Source organism: Pristis pectinata, chromosome 8 (genome assembly GCF_009764475.1).
Source record: "Pristis pectinata isolate sPriPec2 chromosome 8, sPriPec2.1.pri, whole genome shotgun sequence".
NCBI classification, from domain to species: domain Eukaryota; kingdom Metazoa; phylum Chordata; class Chondrichthyes; order Rhinopristiformes; family Pristidae; genus Pristis; species Pristis pectinata.
This window is the reverse complement of record NC_067412.1, coordinates 78,952,366-78,975,429: the sequence shown is the minus strand read 5'-3', so window position 1 is coordinate 78,975,429 and position 23,064 is coordinate 78,952,366. Positions and strand designations below refer to the sequence as shown.

At 40.2% G+C, this 23,064-nt stretch overlaps 1 protein-coding gene across 3 annotated transcripts in view; it reads right to left on the bottom strand.

Annotated features, from left to right (window-relative positions):
* Positions 1-23,064, bottom strand: part of arhgef9a (Cdc42 guanine nucleotide exchange factor (GEF) 9a) — a 137,587-nt gene that overhangs the window by 41,666 nt on the left and 72,857 nt on the right. For all 3 annotated transcript variants that reach the window (XM_052021116.1, XM_052021118.1, XM_052021117.1), the window contains exons 7-8: positions 22,587-22,718; positions 3,919-4,162 (exon numbers count right to left, since the gene is read on the bottom strand). In XM_052021116.1, the coding sequence (XP_051877076.1) occupies positions 3,919-4,162; positions 22,587-22,718 (376 nt within the window). The remainder of the gene's footprint in view (positions 1-3,918; positions 4,163-22,586; positions 22,719-23,064) is intronic.

The following is a 23,064-nucleotide window of genomic DNA, read 5'->3' as shown; positions in this document are numbered from 1 at the left end:
CTTGGTGGCTGTCAGGGTGGATGGTGACAATCCACTTCCCTTTTGTTCAACACGCGCATAGAATGTGTTAAGTTCATCAGGAAGGGATGCGCTATTGTTAGCTATGCAGCCCGACTTTGTCTTGTAGCCTGTTATGGCATGTAAGCCCTGCCATAAATGGCGGCTGGTCAGGGACTCTATTTTGAGTTGGTATTGCCTCTTGGCATCCCTGATAGCTTTCCGAAGGTCATACCTCGGTTTCTTGTACAGATCAGGATCACCAGATTTGTGTGCAGCAGTCCTCTCCTTCAGTAGAGAGTGGATCTCCCGGTTCATCCATGGTTTCCTGTTTGGGAACACCCGTACTGTCTTCTTTGGTACACAGTCCTCCACACACTTGCTGATAAAGTCCGTGTTGGTGGTGACACCATCACCAGTGCCTCTACTTCCTCAGGAGGCTAAAGAAATTTGGTTTGTCCCCTTTGACTCTCACCAACTTTTACCGATGCACTATAGAAAGCATCCTATCTGGATGTATCACGGCTTGGTATGGCAACTGCTCTGCCCAAGATCGCAAGAAGCTGCAGAGAGTTGTGGACACAGCCCAGCGCATTACGGACACCAGTCTCCCCTCCTTGGACTCTGTCTTTACCTCTCATTGTCTTGGTGTAGCAGCCAGCATAATCAAAGACCTCACCCACCCGGGACATTCTCACTTCTCTACTCTTCCATCGGGTAGAAGATACAGGAGCCGGAGGGCACGTACCACCAGACTTAAGGACAGCTTCTACCCCACAGTGATAAGACTATTGAACAGTTCCCTTATACAATGAGATGGACTATGACCTATGACCTCACGATCTACCTTGTTGTTACCTTGCACCTTACTGCACTGCACTTTCTCTGTAGCTGTGACACTTTATTCTGTACTGTAATTGTTTTTTTTACCTGTACTACATCAATGCACTCTGTACTAACTTGATGTAACTGCACTGTTTAATGAATTGACCCGTAAGATCGGTTTGTAAGACAAGTTTTTCACTGTACCTCGGTACAAGTGACAATAATAAACCAATACTAATAAACCAATACCAATAAACCAATACCAAATAGATACTCATCAAGGCTGGCAGCTGAGTCTTTGAACATGGACCAGTCCACTGTCTCAAAGCAGTCACGCTGGAGCTCATCTGCTTCCTCAGACCAGCACTGCACAACTCTCCATACCGGATCCTCCCGTTTCAGTTTCTCTCTGTCTCACCTCTGTACCTCTGTCATTTACGCTTGGCAGCTGGTGGACTTGAGTTCTCAATGTCCTCCCAAATACTCTGCCTCCATTTCGAAAGGTCATGGGTTAGGGACTTCCACAAGTCAGTGGGCATGCTATATTTTTTCAAGGAAGCTTTGAGAACATCCTTGAATTGTTTCTTCAATCCATGCTCTGTCTTGCCATGATGGAGCTCAGAGTCGTGTGTTTGCTTTGGGAGTCTGCTGTTGGGCTTACCAATAATGTGTCCTGCCCAGTGGATCAAATGAGTGCAATTATGGCCTTGGTGATGGGATATTGGCTTGGAAAGGATGCTGACATTAGTTCACTTCTCCTACCAGTGGATTTAGAGGATTTTGCGAAGATAGCCTTGGTGTTACATTTTCAGTCATGGGTAATCCATGTCTAGAAACATACAGGAAGGTATACATCACTGCTGTCCAATAGCTTTGTGTTGAGTTTGAGATATTGATTTTCAGAATCTCTTTTCTTCAGATGGCCAAAGGCTACGCTGATGCATTGAAGGCAATTGTGAGTTTCATCATCAATGCCTTCATTGAGAGGTGGCTCCTAAGAAATAGACATGGTCCGCATTTTTCAGGGTCTCAATGTGGACATTTATGGTCAGGGGGGTGATGTGTAGTCGGGTCAGGTTAGTCGAGGACATTTGTTTTGTGAAGTCTATAGCCTGACATCCTAACTTGTGTATACACAAACGTTGCCTGCGTGCTTCAGCTCAATGACCAAGGTTGGAATGATCTTCGTTCTGAAATGGAAGCAACATAGGTTGGACAATTTTTCATTTTTCTTCTCAATTAGCTCCACTTCAGCAGGAAGATTTTTGGAAATAAGGGACAGCAATGTAGTGACAAAGATTGAGGAATGTCTCACTGGAATATTTCATTGTCTTGTCCCCTGTGGAGGCCACAAACTTCAGGAACATCACCTGCTCTCTCAATTTGACTTCATCCTCCATAAAAACTTCCCGTAAGCAAAATTGGCTCAAAATGCAGTAATTGTGTTTGACAAGACCAATGTTCAAAAGTACACACCAACAACAGACTAATGGTGTCAACCAATGATAAATAAGAAACTTCATATTACACCATATGAAAATTTGCATGCCATGCTCAAGTATTCATATTAAATTAGTTTATTTGCTATCGCAATGCTACTATTAACCCATGGTTAAATAATCTTTGCACAGCGTACTTTCAGCTTCTAAGCATCACTTATTCCCGACATAATGTCCCCATATAGTTCAAAAGATCTGACAAACTATCAATACATTAGATTGGGAAGTCATTATTCCATTAATGCCCCTATATAATTGCAACTTATTTCTTTAGAATTTCTATATGCAATTCTGATTCATTAATCATTCAGAGAACCAAGGAATCTAAGAATTGATATGGCACAGAAGTAGGCTATGTGTTCCACTGAGTCTATGCCTGTTCCCAGTAGAGTGATCCCATCATTTCCATTTTCCAGCTCCTTTCCAGAGGTCATTCAATTCCCTTTTAAAGATACCAACTGATACTGTTTCCACCACTCTTACAGACAATGAATTCTGGATCATAACAGCTCACAGAATAATAAAACAGTTTTTCATCACATCTGCCTTGGATTTTTTGTAAATCAAAATGTTGAATTCCTTTCCTAGTCCTTGAACCCATCTGCTAGTGGGAACAGCATTTCTCCATTTACCCTGTCTGAACCAGCCATGGCTTTGTGTATATCTATCAAATCACCTCTCAATTATCTGTTTTCAAGAAGAACAACCCCATCTTCTCCTGTCCAACCTTACAGCAGAAGTCCCTCATCATGGAATCATTCTAGTTCATCTTTTCTGTATCCTCTCTCGGAGCTTTACATTTTTCCTAACATTAGGTGGCCAGACTTGGACACGGTCCAACAGTTATGGCCTAATTTAGTTTGCCAGCAACACCCATATCCACCTTGAGTTGGCACTGCTGTTATTGATTGTAATGGAAAATAACATCCTTTCCTATGAATTACTGTACTATAATCATAGGTCATACAGCAAAGAAGCAGACCTTTCAGCCCACCAATTCTGCTCTGATTACCTATCAGCCATTTACACTAATCCCATTTTACTCCCCCTACATTTCTATCAACTCACCTATATACTAGGGCCAATCTACACTGGCCAATTTACCTACCAATTCACACGTATTTGGGATGTGGGAGGAAAATGGAGCACCATGAGGAAACCCACACATTCGAAGGGAGAATATACGAACTTCACACAGGCAGCATCTGAGGTCAGGATTGAACCCAGGCTGCTGGTGTGTGAGGCTGCAGCTCTGATAGCTGTGCCACTGTCCTGCACCTAAATCAGTGAATACTCGAAAAGAGAAGAGAGCAACTAAGAAATTTTGAGCCTTTCCTTGACCACTGCCTTCTGTCAATCTAAAAATACTTATTAATCACTTCCAGAGCTCAATGGTTTTGTACTGAGCAGCTATTTCAAGAGTTAATCCATTCATTATTATTCAGTTCCTTCATTTACTTCACTGATACAACATCCGTGTTATATGCAGGTCTGCACAATTTCAATAAAATGAAGTGGCTCAATTCTATTATGACAAATATGGCATTATCAGGCACAATTCTTTTGGTAGAGGAGGAAAAATAACATATTATCTTGCCTATCTTTTCATCTTCTTGAACCATCCTCCTCTCCTCATGAAGTGCTCGCAACCATCTTTGCTTCTCCTCTGGCTTCTTTACACAGAATAAGTGCACTTCCTCTGTCTCCTTGTTCTTTAGTTTGAAGGCATTCTTGGCATTAACATTAAATTCATCATCTCTTCCATCAACAATGTCACTCATTTCATACTTGTCCATATCAATTCTGCATTTGTAGTAAAGGATGTCCCGTCGTATCAAATCCTTGAGGAAAGAAATTTAGAAACAATAGGTTTTAGAACAGACAGCCAACTACACCACAGGAACCATTGACATTTGTCTGGAAAAGTGATTTTTTTAACTAGTTTGGGAACTTTTTTTAGGACTTTTTTAACTCGTTCAGGAACCATTTGTTTGACTACACACTGGAAGTTTTGATACAAATATGCAGCATCAAATCATGCTATGTAGAAATTGATGAGATTTATTACAGTATGTCATGTGATACCAAATGGTTTCCTTCCTTTGTAATTAGATGTGATGGAGCAAAATGGACAACAAAATGACAGGAATAAAGTAGTGAATTATATATGTTACTCAGCTTGTCATCTGGACTAACTAACTAGCAAAGATCTGCTCAAATCCAACGATAGAAGGTTGAGAATTTATATTCAGATTCAAAACATTTTTTGTTACCCATAAAACGGTCCTGCCACTTCTTCATAAAGCCAAAGTGATTCACTAAGAATTGAAATCATTAATTTTAGCGCATGACTTTAGTCCCGTTTCACCACACTGACTTCTAACTGCAACTGAAGATTCTACCATGCCATTTAGTTGCACTGAATCATCGCCATGAACAAGCTCACTGCCACTTTGCCACTGATGACTCAAACTGAGAATAAATAATTTTTAATATGCACCTAGGGGAAAAGGGCAAAAGAGAAAATAAAGAGTGGTGACGTTTATGCTTATAAGGCTTGATTCTAGTAGGAGTAATTATCCACCTCAAAAATTACTGCAAAACTCTTTATAATGTCATCCAATTTGGAGGTTGGCACCATTGATTTGACACTAAAAAATTCAAGGTTCCTTCCAAGTTAACTTCCAACATCATCCATCTACTGTTGCATAGAATAATATCAATTTTATATTCCATGGTCTTAATTCTGAGGATTATTAGTCACTTAAGTTAACAGCGAGGTCCTGTGTAGCCACACAAATAACTAAATGTGAAAGGCTTCCTTTGTGAGCTATGTGTAACAAAATCATTCAATACAAACGGGATTACAAGTTCATTATGTTCAGTGCATATAAGAAATATTCCCCAGATAAAATTTAGGTACTTATTCTCTGCTTACAACACGCAGGCACGGTAGTGTAGCGGTTTACAGCTCCAGCAATCTGGGTTCAAATCCAGCCACTGTCTGTAAGGAGTTTGTATGTTCTCCCCGTGTCTGCATGGGTTTCCTCCGGGTGCTCCGGTTTCCTCCCACATTCCAAAGACGAACGGGTTAGGAAGTTGTGGGCATACTGCATTGGCGCCAGAAGCATGGCGACACTTGCGGGCTGCCCCCAGAACACTACGCAAAAGGAAGCATTTCACTGTGTGTTTCGATGTACATGTGATTAATAAAGATATCTTATCTTATCCCTTCGTAGATAAGGACATAAGTCTTTCAGAGCAGACAGACAATAAGCTAATTGATGGACCTAAGTTTCAAAAGAAATTAGAGAAGATCACAAAACATAAACCCAAAAACCGATGAAAAACATCTTGGAATCCTTGGGGTTTGATTCACTCAATCATCATAAACATTGGGGTCTACTAATGGGTATGCCTGATGAATCATCGCACAGGGATGGGAGGTAAAATACTGTCATTAGATCAAATAGTGGCTAAGCTCCTATCCACTTCTCTTCTTCATTACTCCTATCAATGTCTGACGATTTTTAAATTCAGAGGATTCTATAGTAGAAAACGTGAAGGACCTGGACTCAGATGGACAAAGAGCAATAGTAAACAATGGGTCTGCTCACCACTCAACATGGTTACATAACTTGTTATGCATTAATTTGGATGACATTATAAAAGATAAAGATGATTGCAAAGTTATTTAACCTGAATAAGTCAACAGCTTCTAACATGATCTAGCTTTAAAAGCACAAGTCTGCCATTACACCTAACTGCCTTCTGTTCTGCTGCTTTTCCCTTGGTGCATATTAAAAGATATTCATTTTTGATTTGTGGTTACCATTTGCAAAGCAGTGGTGAGCATTGCTTTTGGTAGTGATTTAATGTAAAAGAAGGGGCTCCTTTGCAAACCCTGAAAGAAGAACATTTAGTCTGAGGTTTTGTTTAGCCCCTTTTACACATAGGAACAGGGAAGGCCATTCAACCTCACAAGCCCATTTTGCTATGGTATAGTAGTCAACTTGTGATTTCACACAATATATCCTCCCTTATCCCATATCACTTGATAATTTCAGTTCTCAAAAATCTATCAATCTCAGTTTTAATATTAACAGTTGGCATACCATCAAGTGCCTTCATGGAAGAGTATTACAAACATTTACCAAACAGAAGTACTCCGTAACATGAAAAACCTGACTCTAATTTTCCCATCACCAGGCACCTCCTGTGGAACTGACTGAAGCCTGCATTGTGACAACTGGAGCAATTCCAGGCAAAATAGCATTTTCTGCCCTACTTACAATATTGAACCCCGGTTTTCAAAATAACGTGGCCAATTACTGGAAATAGGAGGACAATTCAGTCACCTACCAGTGAGAAGACCTTTCAAATTAGAGCCTGCCACATTACCTTTTTTCCTTTGAGGAAAGACACTTGCTCTATTAAGAAGCCTTCATACCAGGAAAAGACAATTAGAAAGAACCCCAATAAACATTGCATTTTTTTTATTCATTCATGAGATATGGGTATTATTGGAATGGAGTTCATTAATTGCCCTTAAGAACTGCTGCTGTCCATCTGGTGAACTACTACAACAGCATTGTTAGGGAGGGAGTTGCAGATTTTTGAAGAGGACAATGAAGGAATTGAGACATATTTCTAATGTCAGCCTGGCATGTGAGTTGGAAGGGAACATTGAGATGATTTTGCTTGGCGTCTGCTGCCTTGGTTCTTTTAAGAGATAGAGGTCAGTGAGCGGGAGGTACTGTTGAAAAATCCTTCATGCAGTGGCTCTTGTAGATGGTCACTACAGCCATCAAATGTAAACCAGTCACTCAGAATTTCTCTCTTACAATATCTAAAAATATGCCACCAAAAGTCTAGCTGAACTTTCCTTCACATTATAGTGGAAAGGAATCACTAAAATAAAGACCAAAATAATTTTTTTATTCCCAAGACTTCCCCTAAAATTTTTGATTCCTACTGTGATGTGCAATCTTCTCATATGAACTTAAGCAACTGAGACATTTTCCTTAACATCCATTCATACTGAAATGTGGCAGCTTTTGGTTAGTATGGCTCACAGTTCTGTCAGCTGGTGCCTTGAAGCATTAGTTCTTCAGGTCAGAGTAACCACAGAGTATTTCTTTCATCTTTTTTTGCCCAATTTCCTCTGACCCAAGAGCACTGCTGCTTTACTAGGTTGCAGTCTTGTGGGCATGTTTCAATACTACACCCAAGTAGTTATTTTTCATTTGTGAACCTGGGCATTGAATGTTGGCAATGCTTCAGTGTGCTGCATTATGCTGCCATTATCCACTTCACACTCCTCTTTCTGCAGAAGAGTGAGGCTCACCTTTGATTATGAATTCAGTATCACTGTTTTGACTAGATTGTAATCACAATCATGCAAAGAGTTCATAATGTCCCTAAGCACAGCCACAAAGGTAGATCTAATAAACAAAAAATCAAATGCACAGAATATTTAAACCTGACAAGTTTAGTATTTTTGAAGTAAAAAAATAAGTAAAATTCCCACCCGTGTAAATTAACTGTAATTTAAACAACTTATATTTATTTTTTATTTATTGTCTTGATCTATCCATTCAATAACATAACTGAAGTACCGAAGTCTTTGAAAGGGCACATTTCTAGTTGTTGGTACAAATCTAGTCCTAAATTAGTGATATCTTAAGAATCTGTTGAGAGCTGGATTGAAATTGCTCCGATTATTTTTTATAAAATCCTTATACACATCAAGCAGAGATTTCTTGAAGATTAGTTTTTTTTAAGGTGACCATTGCATTTTTAAAGGAATGAACTAAATGTAGTGTATATAAGCTTTCAAATTCCATTCTTAAGATATTTCACAAAAGACTTGTTTTAAAGATTAGGACATTCTGCACAAGGTAAAATGTTTATGAAAACTGGTTGATGATTACTTGTGGATAAGTGGGTGTGGCTTGGACAGGAGGAGAAGTATTGTGCTTGGATACAGAGGACACAGAATAAAATAAGTTGAACATACTATAAGGAAAAAGTACAAAGCAAGAATCTTCAAGAATATGTAAACAGTGGGATGGGCAGACAGATGGCAGGTGCAAGTTAATATGCTTAAGTGTGAGATGGTACATTTTCAAAAGGAAAAAACAAAGAGCAGAACCATATGCTTATTGGAAAAACACTGAAGAATGTGAATAAATAAAGAACTAGGCATTCACGTATAATTCACAGAGCACAACTGCTGCTGGATAAAATCACTTTTTTAAAAATCAGCTGAACTTAGAGTTTTATGAGAAAGGTTACAGAGATCAAGACTAAAGAGATATGCTGAATATATTTAAGATGATGGAAAGCAAAATACTGCAGATGCTGGAAATCTAAAATACAAACAGAGAATGTTGAAGATACACATCAGGTCAGGCAGCAGCTATGAAGAGAGAAATGAAGTTAAAGTTTCATGCCAAGCAGCTAACAGAAAGTGACTAGCTGTCGTAGAAGCCTGCAGGTTCTCTTTCAGGATGTTGCATTGCTCTGCTATTGTTTGCTACAGAAACCTGAAGCTCTTGAAGCATTACCCTTGAGTCTGCTCCCTAAAAACCAGCTTGGGGCAATGCTCCTCCAATTTCATTCCCTGATAGCACTTGGTGCAGCTCCAGCTTAGTTTCCTTAAAGCTGTTATACCACTGCTCTTGCTACTCCTCCTTTATCCATAATCGGGATTCAAAAATCACTTCCATACTTCCTGCTCTTTGTCCCTCCTGAAGGCAGAGAATAAATTCAATGTGGAAATTGCAAGAGGCTCCACAGCCTGCAACTTAGACTATCGACAAACATAGTCACCGTGTCATACAACGCAGAAACAGGCTCTTCGGCCCACCATGTCTATGCTGCCCTTCTACCCATCTACACTAATTCCATTTACTCATGTCATTTTCTGCTTCACCCTGCCGTGTCCTCACCCTCTTCACATTGCCCAGTCCACTTCTAATCACCCCACTCCCTCTGCTTCAGCCTAAGGCTGATTACTGTTGCACATTTCTGGGTTAGTTGCCCCTTCACTGATCCATGCCTACTACCAGTTCACCCTACACGGTCCACTAGGCCATCACCCTTCCAGGTCCGAGGGAGCTGCACCATGCCTTTCAGGTCTGCCTGAGCTCCACCCTGCCAGGTCCCCATCCAGTTTGCCAGAGCCATTCCAGACCATGCTGCTGCCTCTGCATTTCTCCCTGCTGCCCGCTACTTCTGTGCCCTATGTGTATTTCGCTCATGCTTTGCTCTGGGTTCTCAGCCTGCTCATAGTTCTTCCTACCTGGTGCGCTGGCTTGTCACCCTACGCCTCCTCACATTGCCCAGTCCACTTCCACTCCCTGCGGCCGATTACTGTTGCGCGTTCCTCGGTTAGTTGCCCCTTCAGTCTGTCTACCCCTGCTCCTCGTTCACCCTACATAGTCCGCTAAGCTATCACCCTTTCCAATTACAATTTTCAACCACAATTTTTGTCCACAAATCTTCCTCTAAGTTTGACCCAAAATTACTGATTCCTTCTTGATGTACCACAGAACATGTTAGGCCCAACAAGTCTGCAATGCAATATCCATTTTGATGGTAACACTGAACACAAGGAAATAGGGTCAGGAGTGGGCCATCAGGCCTTCAAGCCTGCCCTGTCATTTAATATGATCATAGCTGATCTATGCTGGCCTCAACTCCTCTTCTCCTCGTTCTATTAAATATTTATCCACCTCCACTTCAAACATTACTAATGATCCAGCTTCCATCACCTACTGGTCAGAGAATTCCAGAGATTCACCACACCCTCTCACAACCTATTTGCCTCATAGGACCTGAATTTGCAGAAGAAATGAGAAATAGAAGCAACAAAGGTCTCTGATCTTTTACCTCAGCTCCACTTTCCAGCACTAACTCTATATCCCTCAATTCACTTAATATCCTAAAGTCTATTGATCTCACTTGACAACCCTCTAGGATTGGCAATTCCAGTCGTCTGGGTGAATAAGTTCCTTCTCAGCTCTGTCCTAAATGTTCATTTTAGCAATGTGTGTGTCCTGATTCTAGACACCCCGGCTATTGGAATCATTGGAATTTGGCACGTCCCCTTTGACACTCACCTACTTTTATCGATGCACCATAGAAAGCTTCCTATCTCGATGCATCATGACTTGGTATGGCAACTGCTCTGCCTGTGACCACAAGAAACTGCAGAGTTGTGGGCACAGCCCAGCAGATCACGGAAACTAGCCTCCCCTCCATGGACTCCCCTCCAGCATAATTAAAGACCCCATAATTAAAGCCAGCATAATTAAAGACCTCACCCACCCAGGTTATTCTCTCTTCTCCCCTCTCCCATCAGGAAGAAGATACAGGAGCCTGAGGACACAAACCACCAGGCTCAAGGAGAGCTTCTATCCCACTGTGATAAGACTATTGAACAGTTCCCTTATACGATGAGATGGACTCTTGACCTCACAATCTATCTTGTTATGACCTTGCACTTCATTGTCTACCTGCACTGCACTTCCCCATAGCTGTGACACTTTACTTTGTATTCTGTTATTGTTTTTACCCTGTACTACCTCAATGCACTGTGTAATGAATTGATCTGTACGAAGGGTATGCAAGGCAAGTTTTTCACTGTACCTCTGTACAAGTGACAATAATAAACCAATACCCCTTCATCTTCCCTGTCAACCCCCATTCGAATTTTATATGTTTCATTAGGTTCACCTCTCATTTTTCCTGAAGTCAAGAGGCAAAGCCAATAGGCCTTTCAGCTTGATCTCTCCTCATAGGACATAGACCTCAACCCAGGAATCAATCTAGTGAACCTTTTATTGCATTCCTTCTGTAATATTTGTAAATGTCAATGAGCCTTTTACTGTTGGTTTGAATGAAAAAGAACAACCAGGCACAAATGTAACAGTCCAACAATAGAATATCACCCGTTTTAGAAAATCAAAAATTTCGTCGCTGGAAATCTGAAATAAAAACAGAAACTGCTGGCGATACTCAGAAGTTCAGGCAGCGTTTGTAGAGAATGTAATAGAGTTAACATATCAGGTCAATGATTCTTCATCTGAGGATGTCATAACTTCAACAGTTCTGATGGAAGGTCACTGATTTGAAATGTTAACCCTGTTTCTACCTGCGCTGTGGCTTCCTGACCTGCTGGAGTATTTCCAGCACTAAATTGTTCTTTCTCCTATTGTTGGCATCTTTTCCCAACATACTTAATTTCTTTTGATTGTATAAAGATTAAGAGGGAGAAAAAGATTGCAGGACAATCTGGAGTGTCAATCTCCAGTAAACTTGAGCTGGGAGATTTGGCTCAGACTGCCTTTCCATTTTGTCATTGGAGACTCACAGCCGGATCTTTACATGGATCAAAATGCAGTACAGTTTCAGGGAAAAATTATCACCTGTGATTTTCTGAAATCTTGGTTCCAGAATATTGAAGTACTGAGCATATACCATGCCATATTAACTGGTAAGTAAATCTCTGGTGGAACAAGAGAACTGCTGATATAATTTTTCTTCCTAAATTCCTGTTGGACTTTGAAGTCTGAACTTATGCATCTGATCACAACTACTTTCCCCACATGTATTTGTGTACTCTCAGTCTTTTATTATACCCAGGTGTAACATGTAAGTGGGCTAATGCACTATTAAGAACTTAGTGCATCATGTGGTATGAGTTTTAATGAGTTGTACCAGCCAATTGGGAGTTGACTGCCTTCAGTGTTGGTAGGTCTACCTCTGTTATTTGCCTGAGTGAATAGCAGTACTAAAGATGTATGGATGCTACCTGGGTTGGAGAGCATGTCTTATGAAGAGAATTGAGCGAGTTAGGGCTTTTCTCTTTGGAGCGACGGAAGATGAGAGAAGACTTGATATAGGTATACAGGATTATGAGAGGGACAGACAGAGTGGACAGCCAGCATCTTTTCTCCAAGCTGGCAATGGTCAATACTAGAGGTCACCCGTTTAAGGTGCGTGGAGGAAAGTTCAGGGGAGATGTCAGAGGTAGGTTTTTTTACACAGATAGTGGTGGGTGCCTGGAAACCACTGCCAGGGTGGTGGTTGGGGTTGATACGATAGGGTCATTTAAGAGACAATTAGATAGGCACATGGATGAAAGAAAAATAGAGGGTTATAGGAAGTGAAGTAGAGAGGGGATAAGGATTGTATAGGTCGGCACAACATCGTGGGCTGAAGGGTCCATACTGTGCTCTACTGTGCTATGTTCTAGGTACTTTGGCCTTGAGTTGGAATATTGCAGCTTAAGGGATATCAAGGCAGCAATCCAGTGTAAAGTACATAGAGAACTGGATTCTCTAGATCAAGCAGTGATCATGGCAGTCAGTGTACATAGTGGATATGTCAGCAAGCTTGAGGATTTTGATTAGGCTCAGCATTTTTCCATGTTTTCAGAAATTTTCCTGAGAGTAAACAATATCGTTGAGGTTTGAGGGAAGGACACAGTACGGAATAACACAGCAAAGATGAAATTGTTATCAGTGCTGAGGGTGGGAGGGGGGAAGAGTTACAGTGGTGCAAACTATAAATGAGGTATCTTACTTGGACATTGTAAAAAAAAACATGAAGGAACATTTCAATCCAGCCTTTCAGAGATCTTCAAGAGTTACAAGTTTAGCACGTGCAACCATGGGCCACAAGAATAGATACTGGGGGTTGGTTCTGTGTGTGAACTGGCCTATGACAGACTAAATGTTAGTGTACCCTTAAGAATTAAGCATACCTTGTAGTATGAATTTTGATACATTTTGTACCAGCCATTGCTATTAATTGGGATTTGACTGCCTTCAATAAAGGATGCCTAATTGGTAGTTCTACCCCCATTATTTACCTTAGCAAGCAGCACCACCAAAAGCTACTACACCTGGCTGGTCCCAATCTTTCTCTCCTTAGAAGTCCAGCTCCAGCTAAACAACAGGCCATGAGAATTATGTGAATGATGGACTCGTCAGAAACATCAGAACATTTGTTCAAAGAAACAACAGTTTGATGTAGAGTAATGATTGTTATATATTATTGTTCGACTATCAAATGTCCTCACAACCTTGCCACTAGCATCTGGCAATCCCCCATTGTAAGGAATATTAGATTTCCAGCTATTGGTATTGTGTGTTTGAAAGAGATTTGGATAGATTCAAAATTAATTTTATTCTCTTTGCACAATGTCAGTATAGCTTCAGATCCAGATTAAGACAAGTTCCACATTAAGAAGGTAATTTCAACATTTAGGCATATCAGATCAGATAGGCTAACCATGATACACCCTGCCAATTTTTTCTGTTGTTGGCTCAGAACTGCTGCCGTCTTTTGTTACCCTCCCACTCGTTTTACACAGTGACAGCAAGCAGTTGGCAAAAGAAGTCTCAGCTGAATTTCCTCTTTCTACCTCCCCTGATAATATCATGCAGTGCTATTCATGATTTTTCAGATCCCCCCTCCCCCCAACAATCCTTTCCCAGTATCTCACCCTTCTTAAAAGAAGGATCTTGACTTAAATAAAACCATGCAAATTATGCTTTGCATTTTCACAAATTTCTACTTTAAAAAATTGTTATAGTTTGATTGTTCTGATATTTTCCCTGTGTTTTTTTTATATTTTGCACTCTGCTAACAGTTAGTTCATAGGCAGGCCAGAGTTACTAAAAGAGCTTGATTACGAAATTAGAGATGCACACATAAATAATCTCACTTGCTAGCCATGTGTAGTGCGACATGATTTTGAGAGGTGCTGAAGAAACACTAAAATGCAGCTCATTGTGATGAAGGTTCAATCGAGATTTCAACTTTATCATGTCCCTTAGCCATTTTAAAATGTGATTTTAAACTGCTAGATCTACATAAGAAGTGGTTCAGCTGGGATAGCACAATATTGCCTTTTGCTTGATTTGACTAAAATGCTTCTGGGAGTGTTTGAAAATTGTTCTGGGCATCTTATATATACGTTGTCCCTTAATCTAGATTTCTGGTTTCTTTTATAACCTCAGCAATAACTGGTGTAAATGAGTAACAATTTGTGGTGAAGTAACTTAATTCAGGCCAATTTAGTTAAAATTGAAATCATGCTGGAGGCTATCAAAACTGTTCCTTGTAGTTCCAATATCTGATTAGGTGTAGCAGCTCAGGCTCAATCTTGAGCAAAGGAAATGTGCCTCCAATCGCTGCAAGTAATAGAACTGTCGAGTATATCTATTCACAGAGAGTTAACACTGATAAACTTAATAAATGTGGAAAAGACAATACTGGTTTCTAAAATGTGCTTTACTATGAATGCAGCACCAAAAACACAAAAAGCATTATACTTCGTCAGATATTTCATTATGTTATTTTCTATTTTACTAATCCCTTCTTCTCTGCTAATGCTCAGTCATACAATTCTCAGCTGTATGATAGAGCATTAGCAGAGGAGAAAAGAGGATTAGTATACTGTTCTCTTGTTATTTCCTCCATGTGGCTATTCTGCATCTGTGATGACTGAAGATTTCTATGGAAGCTCAATAAGGCAATCTGGTCTTCCCTGTTTGTAATTATCTTTGTGATTATTGAGGCAGGTTACTTTCTTTTGCACGGCACCTCAGATAAGCCCAGTTCTTTCCTTATCCAATATCCACATTTGTGCACTTCACATCAATAACCCAGGCTGGCTGCGACCGATGGTGTCTTTATTTCAGTGCCCGTGCCATCCAGTAACCACATACTTGAGTAACGGGATCACCACAGGAAATAAATGCAAGGCATCATGAATTGATTGTGAGCCAGATTTTAAAGTGAAGCTTAAGTGAGGAATACAGAGAGAGGGGGAGAAAGAAAGGCAGACAGACAAAAAAAGGATAAATTGGCTTTGGAAGGGGCTGATGTGCACGTTTGCCAGAATGATTCTGGAGATAAAAGAATTAAACTGAGGCCAGCCTAGCACCAACTAAGCTTATATCCTTTTAAATACATAAGATTAAGGAATAATCTAATTGAAGCGTTTGAAATTATTAAAGGATTTGGAAGTGTAGATGCAGAGAAACTATTACCTCTGAGAGTAACTGCCCTTGAGGCAGCATTTGATCGAGTATGGCATCAAAGAGCCCTTCTGCATGGGAGTAAATGGGAAAAGGAAGGAAAACCCTTCACTGGCTGGAATCATTCCTAGCACTAAGGTGTTTGTGGTGGTTAATTATCTCAGTCACAGGACATCTCTACAGGAGTCCCTCAGGGTAGTGTCCGAGGCCCAACTGTCTTCAGCTGCTTCATCAATGACCTTTCTTCAGGGATATTCGCTGATGACTGCACAATGTTCAGCACCATTCACAACTCCTCAGATAATGAAGCAGTCTACATCCAAATGCAGCAAGACCTGGACAGTATCCAGGCCTGGGCTGATAAGTGGCAAGTAATATTCATGCTACGCAAATGCTAGGCAAGAGAAAATCCAGCTATCACTCCCTGACATTCAATAGCCTTATCATCACAGAATCCCCCACTATCACTATCCTGGGAGTTACCATTGACCATGGGAGTAGCTATATATGCAATGCAGCTAGAAGAACAGGTCAGAGGCTAGGAATCCTGCGGCGAATAACTCACCTCCTAACTCACTAAAGTCTCTCCACCATTTACAAGGCATAAGTCAGGAGTGCAATAGAAAACTCTCCACTTGCCTGGATGAGTGCAGTTTCAACAACACTCAAGAAGTTCCGCACTGTATTGGACATAGCAGCCTATTTGATAGGCACCCTATCTGCAATCATTCACTCACTCCACCACTGATGCACAGTAGCAGCAGTTTGTACCATCTACAGGATATACTGCAGCAACTCACCAAGATTCCTTAAACAGCATCTTCCAAACCCACAACCTCTACCAGCTGGAAGGACAAGGGCAGCAAAATCATGGGAACACATGGAATTTGCCCTCCAAGTCACACACGATCCTGATTTGGAAATATATCATCGTTCCTTCACCGTCACTGGATTAAGATCCTGGAACTCCTTTCCTAACACCATTGTGGGTATAACCACATCTCAAGGACTGCAGCAGTTCAAGAAGGCAGCTCACTACAACCTTCTCCAGGGCAGTTAGGGGTGGGCAATTAAAAGCTAGCTCAGCCTGCAAATCCCACATCCCTTAAACATAAAAAGGAAATGATGGGAGAGTCCAGGATAAGGAAAGATAACCTTAAAAATTGAGCCAGTTTACTCAGCGAGATATCACAAAGAGCTTCTTCACAAAAAGAGTACTGGAATACTGGTGGTCTGACTCTGTCTCTCTCTGTCTTTCCAAAAAGCTCTTCAAGGACAACTGAAGACTTCACATCTGAGAATTATATATTTGTGTTAGACAAAGGCATTAATGAATTCAGAAACAAGACAATGATCAGCCATGACCTAATCGATTGGCAGAACTGGCTCAGGGGTTAAATGACCTCCCCCTCTACCTATGTTCTCTGTTGTCCTCAGTGAATAAATAGACTGGATTTACTCCTCTGCCAAATGTCAAAGACTAAAAATGACTTTTCATCTAAGATTTGAGAGGGCTTAAGTCAGCATGCAACAAACTAAAATCAATAGTCTGTACCTTCAAGTGAAGGAGAAGACAATTAGGGGATTTTGTTTTTGTTTTAAACACACACTTTCAGTTATGATCAGGTTACCTATGCATTCAATGTATAACATCTACATTATCTGTGTTGTTACATTTATAGTAGATGAACACTTCATGTTTGCTACAAAATTAATAGATTTGCTTGCTGTGTTTAATTTACTAATCATAAGACATTAATGCTTGACAAGAACATGTAATCCCTCTATAATTAACAATATTTTTTAAACCTGTAGTGATTATGATCCATGGAACTCTTACACGGTACTGTGAAAGTCAAGTAACACCACAGTAAAATCCTGAATGCTTCCAAAATTGACCAGAAGCAGCCACATTAAAGCACAGAGAATAGTGCTATCAAGATTTACATCTAATTTGCACTAATTTGTCAGTTTCGGTCAGGTAAGAAAGCTTTTTCCTTAGTATCCACACCAGAATTTGAACAATTTATAGGCTGACAATCCAGGGCCTGTGGCATTGTCAAAGATGCAATTCTATGGATGAAACTTTAATTTGGGCTTCTATCTGCCTGCCCTGGCTCTTTAAACAGAAAGTAATTATCCATGCATAATTCAAAGAAGAGAATAACATGTCTTAACCCATGTTTATCCCTTAACCAACACCCCCCAAACCATATGAATATCATTTAAAGTAAGAACAACTGAAATAGAAACAGGAAGAGAACAGTCAATCCCATTCAATAAAATCATTGTTCATCCTGTTCCTCCAGTATACTTTCCTATCCAATCTCTAACTTCATTGAGATTGCTCAAAAATCTATTAAACACAACAACGAACAAGAGAAGAGCATCCATGAACATGAGCAGGAAAAAATTCCTGTGTGTAGAATTTTCTCCTCATATTAAATCTCATTAGTCAATGTTGCATCCTCCTTAGTCTTGGATTCATATAAAACTGTATCTATAAGGACAGTTTAGTAAGGGTATGCTTCCAGAGCAAGAAAATGAAGAACTCAAGATTTTCTCACCAATCTTGCTTTCTCCATGCATATATCTAATTTATTTAAAAACCTGACTGAAGATAAAGATCTGTTAAATATCTTTTTGTTTCTAAATCAAAGCTAAACAATCAGGAAGTCATTTTTCTCATGTTCAAAACTGCACTGTTCATCTTGATTTGTTATATTTTCATGGATATTTTTGGTTGTGTTGCCCCAACAGCGCAATGACATTTTCTTTACTTCTATATTTATCTCATCATCACTGAGTGTTTATCCAGTCTTTTCTAAAGGAATTAATTTAACAGTGGATTAACTAGATTTATTGTAGTCTGCACTGTGCATCTGCTACTCAAAAGACAGATGCCAAGATTTAGTTTGGATAAGTCCATTAATTGGTTAAGATCAGTACTTGGCATCAGAAATTATACGATTTACACAGAAGCTCAGTAGGTTCAGGCAGTGAAGTCAAGGAGGTTCTTGCTTGGGACCTTAATCTGTGTTGAGTAGATGTTGGCTAGAATGCTTGCAGTGATGGTGCAATATTTCCCTGTGCAATGGACCAGAAAGAAGAATAGCAACCAAGATTACACCTCATCTGCATTATTCAGTGATGCAAAAGAGATATGCAGTTAGCAGTTAATGAGAGATTTACCTGTGAAGCCTACCATGGTTGAATAGCACCTAGCACATGGAATCAAGATTAATGCTGAGATACTACAGGATGCCTAGAGGTTATGGAACCACACTCCACCAAGGAATGGACATTTATGAGAATAATGGAAGACAGGAAAGAGACAGAGGAAAATTGTTCAATGTATAAAATATTGTTCAATGTATAAAAAATTGTGTATATTTTGAAATAACTTTTTGTGGTGTCCTTTGAGAAGGCATTTTAATAAGTCTGAAATAAATGTCACGAAAATAAAAAAAAACAAAATAACATTTCATATGAATGTAATTCTGGTGAATGTTATCCCTGAAAATCAGAGAATTTCATATTTTGCCAGCTGAGGTATATGCCAGTAACACCCACCCTCTTTATGTCAGGCAAATAAGGGCATTTTTTTTATTTTGCAAAAGACAGAAGATATATTTCTCATTGACTTGTTTAATGTTTTTAAAGCTTAAAATCAATCTGGGGCAATTCTGCATATCTAGAAAAAACATGATCGAATGATGTGCCTAAATTCACTTTGGAAGATCCCAGCTGCAAAGTTCTGTGCTGTCTCCCATAAGAGGGTATCTTCATCTCCTGTGATAATTTTCCCCGACACACAAACACAGTCTGACCCTTCTCCGACTGCAACATGTTAACATGCCTGGTGCAAATTCCAAGGGGAGGACCACCACCCATTATAAACTAATAAAGTCAACAACAGCAACAAACTTAAAGAAAAAGACAAGTGGCAGGTCAGAAGATGGTACAGAATGTAAACAACTAAAAGATTAATAAGGAGAGAAAAATTAGAGCATGAGATAAAGCTGGCCAGAGCTACAAAAACAGATAGTAAGAGTCAACAAAGAAGATTCAACAAATGACCATAGGTCCTATAGAAAATGAATTTGGGGCATTAATAATGGACAGTAAGTAGATGGCAGATGAATATAAAACCTGTTTTTGCGTCTGTCCTCACTACATCTGTGCAACAGCTACTCCACATTAAAAAAATTAAAGCATTAAAAAAATTAAATGGTAGAATTGTATAGCATGGAAACAGGCCATTCCTTCCAACTCATCCACGCTAACCAGTGGGCAACCATTCACATTAATCCATCACCTGGCACTTGGTCCATTGCTTTCTATGCCTAAGTGATTAAAGTGCTCTAGACATTTTTTAAAGGCTGTCAGTGACCCAGCTTCAACCATACTCTCAGGCAGTGCATTCCAGGCACTCCCCACTATCTGGGGTGAAGAAGGTCCCCCTCATATCCCCTCTAAATCTCTTCCCCCTTACTCTAAACCGATGTCCTCTAATCTTATCTACCTTTGATATGAGGAAAAGTTTCCTGCTGTCTAACCTATCGATACCCCTCATAATTTTATATATCTCAGTTGTGTCCCCTCATGACTTCCTTTGCTCCAGGGAGAACAGACCTAGTTTCTCCAGTCTCTCCTCATAACTAAACTATTCCATCCCAGGCAACATCCTGGTGAATCTCCTCTGCACCCTCTTCAGTGCTATCACATTCTTCCTATAGTACTACATGCAGTTCTGGTGACCAGAACTGCATGTAGAACTCCAGCTGAGGTCTGACCAATGTTTTATGAATTTAGAACATAACTTCCCTACTTCAGTATTCAGTGCCCTGACTAATGAAAGCCAATATCCCAATATGCCTTCCTAACTACGTTATCTACCTGCATTGCCACCTTCAAGAATCAAAGGAATTGTACTCCAAGGTCCCTCTGTTCCTCAGTATTCTGTAAGATCCTTTCATTGAAGGTGTATGTTCTAGCCTTATCAGTGTTCCCAAGATGCATCATTTCACATTTGCCTGGATTAAAATCCATCTGTCATTTTTCTTCTCATTTCACCAGGACATCAACAACTCTCTGAAGCCTAAGATGACCTTCCACACCATCAGCAACTCCACCAAGCACATGTCATCTGCAACCTTACTGATCTTGCCTCCCCTATCCACATCCAAGTGAATGATAGAAAAATGGAGAGCTATGTAGGAGAGAAGGGTTAGATAGATCTTAGAGCAGGATAAAATATCGGCACAACATCGTGAGCCAAAGGGCCTGTACTGTGCTGTAATGTTCTATGTTCAGTAAAATTCTGCTTGTGTGGTATTGGCAAAACAGATCCTGCCCAATGTATGTAAAATATAGGATCCTGTTGGCCTTGAAGAGATTGATAAGTTGCCCATTGACTTCAGGAAGGGGGGTTGGCGGTGCACATGCTCCTGTTTACATCAATGATGCTGAGGTCGAGAAGGTTAAGAGCTTCAAGTTCCTAGGAGTGAACATCACCAATAGCCTGTCCTGGTCATGGCCAAGAAAGCTCACTGGTGCCTCTACTTCCTCAGGAGGCTAAAGAAATTTGGCATGTCCCCTTTGACACTCACCAAGTTTTATCGATGCATCATAGAAAGCATCCTATTCAGAGGCATCATGGCTTGGTATGCCAACTGCTCTGCCCGTGACTGCAAGAAACTGCAGACAGTCGTGGACACAACTCAGCGCATCACGGAAACCAGCCTCCCCTCCATGGACTCTTGATGAAGGGCCTGATGACAGATGTTGCAGCTTCCACTGCAGCATAAGCAGTAGTTATCCAATATCTGCATGCTACAGGGCAAGTACCTTAGACTGCAGGATAATTACCCACCACTGTCTTTCCACCTGTGTCCTTAACACTCAGCCAGCAGACTACATTGATGCCACCCAAGTCATGATGGTGCAATCTACAATCAAGTCTTCAAGGCCCAGAGCTACTTCACATCATTCTCAGGTCATCCACAGCTTCTTCTAAGTTAGTAGCTTTCCACTAGTCACCCAGCAGCTATTGAGATATCACTGAACAGGAATACCAGCACAGCCAAAGGCACACAGAAGACAGGCTTTAGAAAATGTATAAAAGTGATTGATCTTGGCATGATTGGAGCCTAATTTGGAATATTTACTCTCTGATCTGTTTTATTTTCCATGTGACCAACTGAAAACTGTAATGATCAATGCAAAGTAAGATTAGGAGCTGTTAGTGAACGGAGAGCTGGGGCCATGCTTGTCATCACACACTCAAAGCAGTTCTCCCCATCAGCTCAAGAAGAAAGGAACTACCAATGGAAATAAGAGCAACTGAATTGAGTAGAAGACTTGAAATAACCAAAATGTCCTTAAGCACATACTAGACCATTCTCTCTATTTTTTTTACAAAATGAAGCATCCATGCAAAAAAATATGGAGAATTGCAGCAACATCCAAAAGAAATCAACAAATGACTAATCTGCAGGGAGTTGATAACCCTTTCAAAACCGTTTATGAAAGTGTGCTCCTTTAGGCTGAATTGGTGTTCAGACATGTACGCTTAAAAGAACGTTTGGATGGAACGCTGTAACACTGACTTCAAATAAGAATTGCACATGTCCCACAGCCCTGCATTTCACAATTTTAAAAAATATTCATTCAAAAGGATGTGGGCTATGCAGGCTGAGCAAGCATATCCTGAGGGAGTGTTTATATTCACATTCTCTAATTGGCCTCATTTCATAGCTTTTACTCTGCCTCTAATTGCCCCCTTAACATATTAACTACATGAACTCTCCAGCTTATACCATGGAAAATCTGGCCATGTGCTATCAGAGATGTTCCCTTTGTCCTGCCCATCTCTACACCTGCTCATATACCAGCAGCCCACCTCCGACTCAGCCAGGGACCATTCACCTGGTCATTGAATAAAAAGGAGGGTCACCATTACCTTTTTATGCTTCCTTGAACACTGGGCCCAATTGTATCACAATAGCTTCTGCTCACTGATAACTAAATGATGAGATGATAGTTCCAATATTTTAAAAGGATAAGATCAAATAGTGGAAAAGCATCTTCTTCATTCATATTTATGTGAAGATCTTGCCTTAATCAAATCCAGCTTGGACATGATGGGCTGTAATCATTCTATGAGATGGTCACAAGTACAAAAGATTCACAGCCACTGTCTTACCTTTTTACACATGACCAATTGATGGTCAAAGAGGAAGAAGGTCCTTTGCTGGTTCCGTCCATAAGGCTGGTAAATCCATGTCATTTCCCCAGAGTATATCAATTCAGAGCTTCTGTCCAGAACATCATCACCCTTAAAACATAAAGAATAAATTTTTCAAATAAAAACTTGTATTTGTATTGTATGATTAATATCCCAAAGCATTTTATACGGAGAGAAGAAATGAGTCAAATAGGGGAGCTGTCTGCTATCTAAGATGAAGTGGCAGGGACAAGAGGTTTCGTGGTGGAAAGAGGAACTGTAAATTAGAGGGTTTTGAGGTATGTATTGAGGTTGGAAATAAAGGTCGCAGCAGTGAAGCAAAGAGTGAAACAAAGGCAAACAGTTTCCATGAATGACAGAAAAGAGGCAAAGGCAAACAATTCTGCAGAGGTGAATGAAAGACATCTTGATGATAGAAAGAAAATGAGAACTGTGC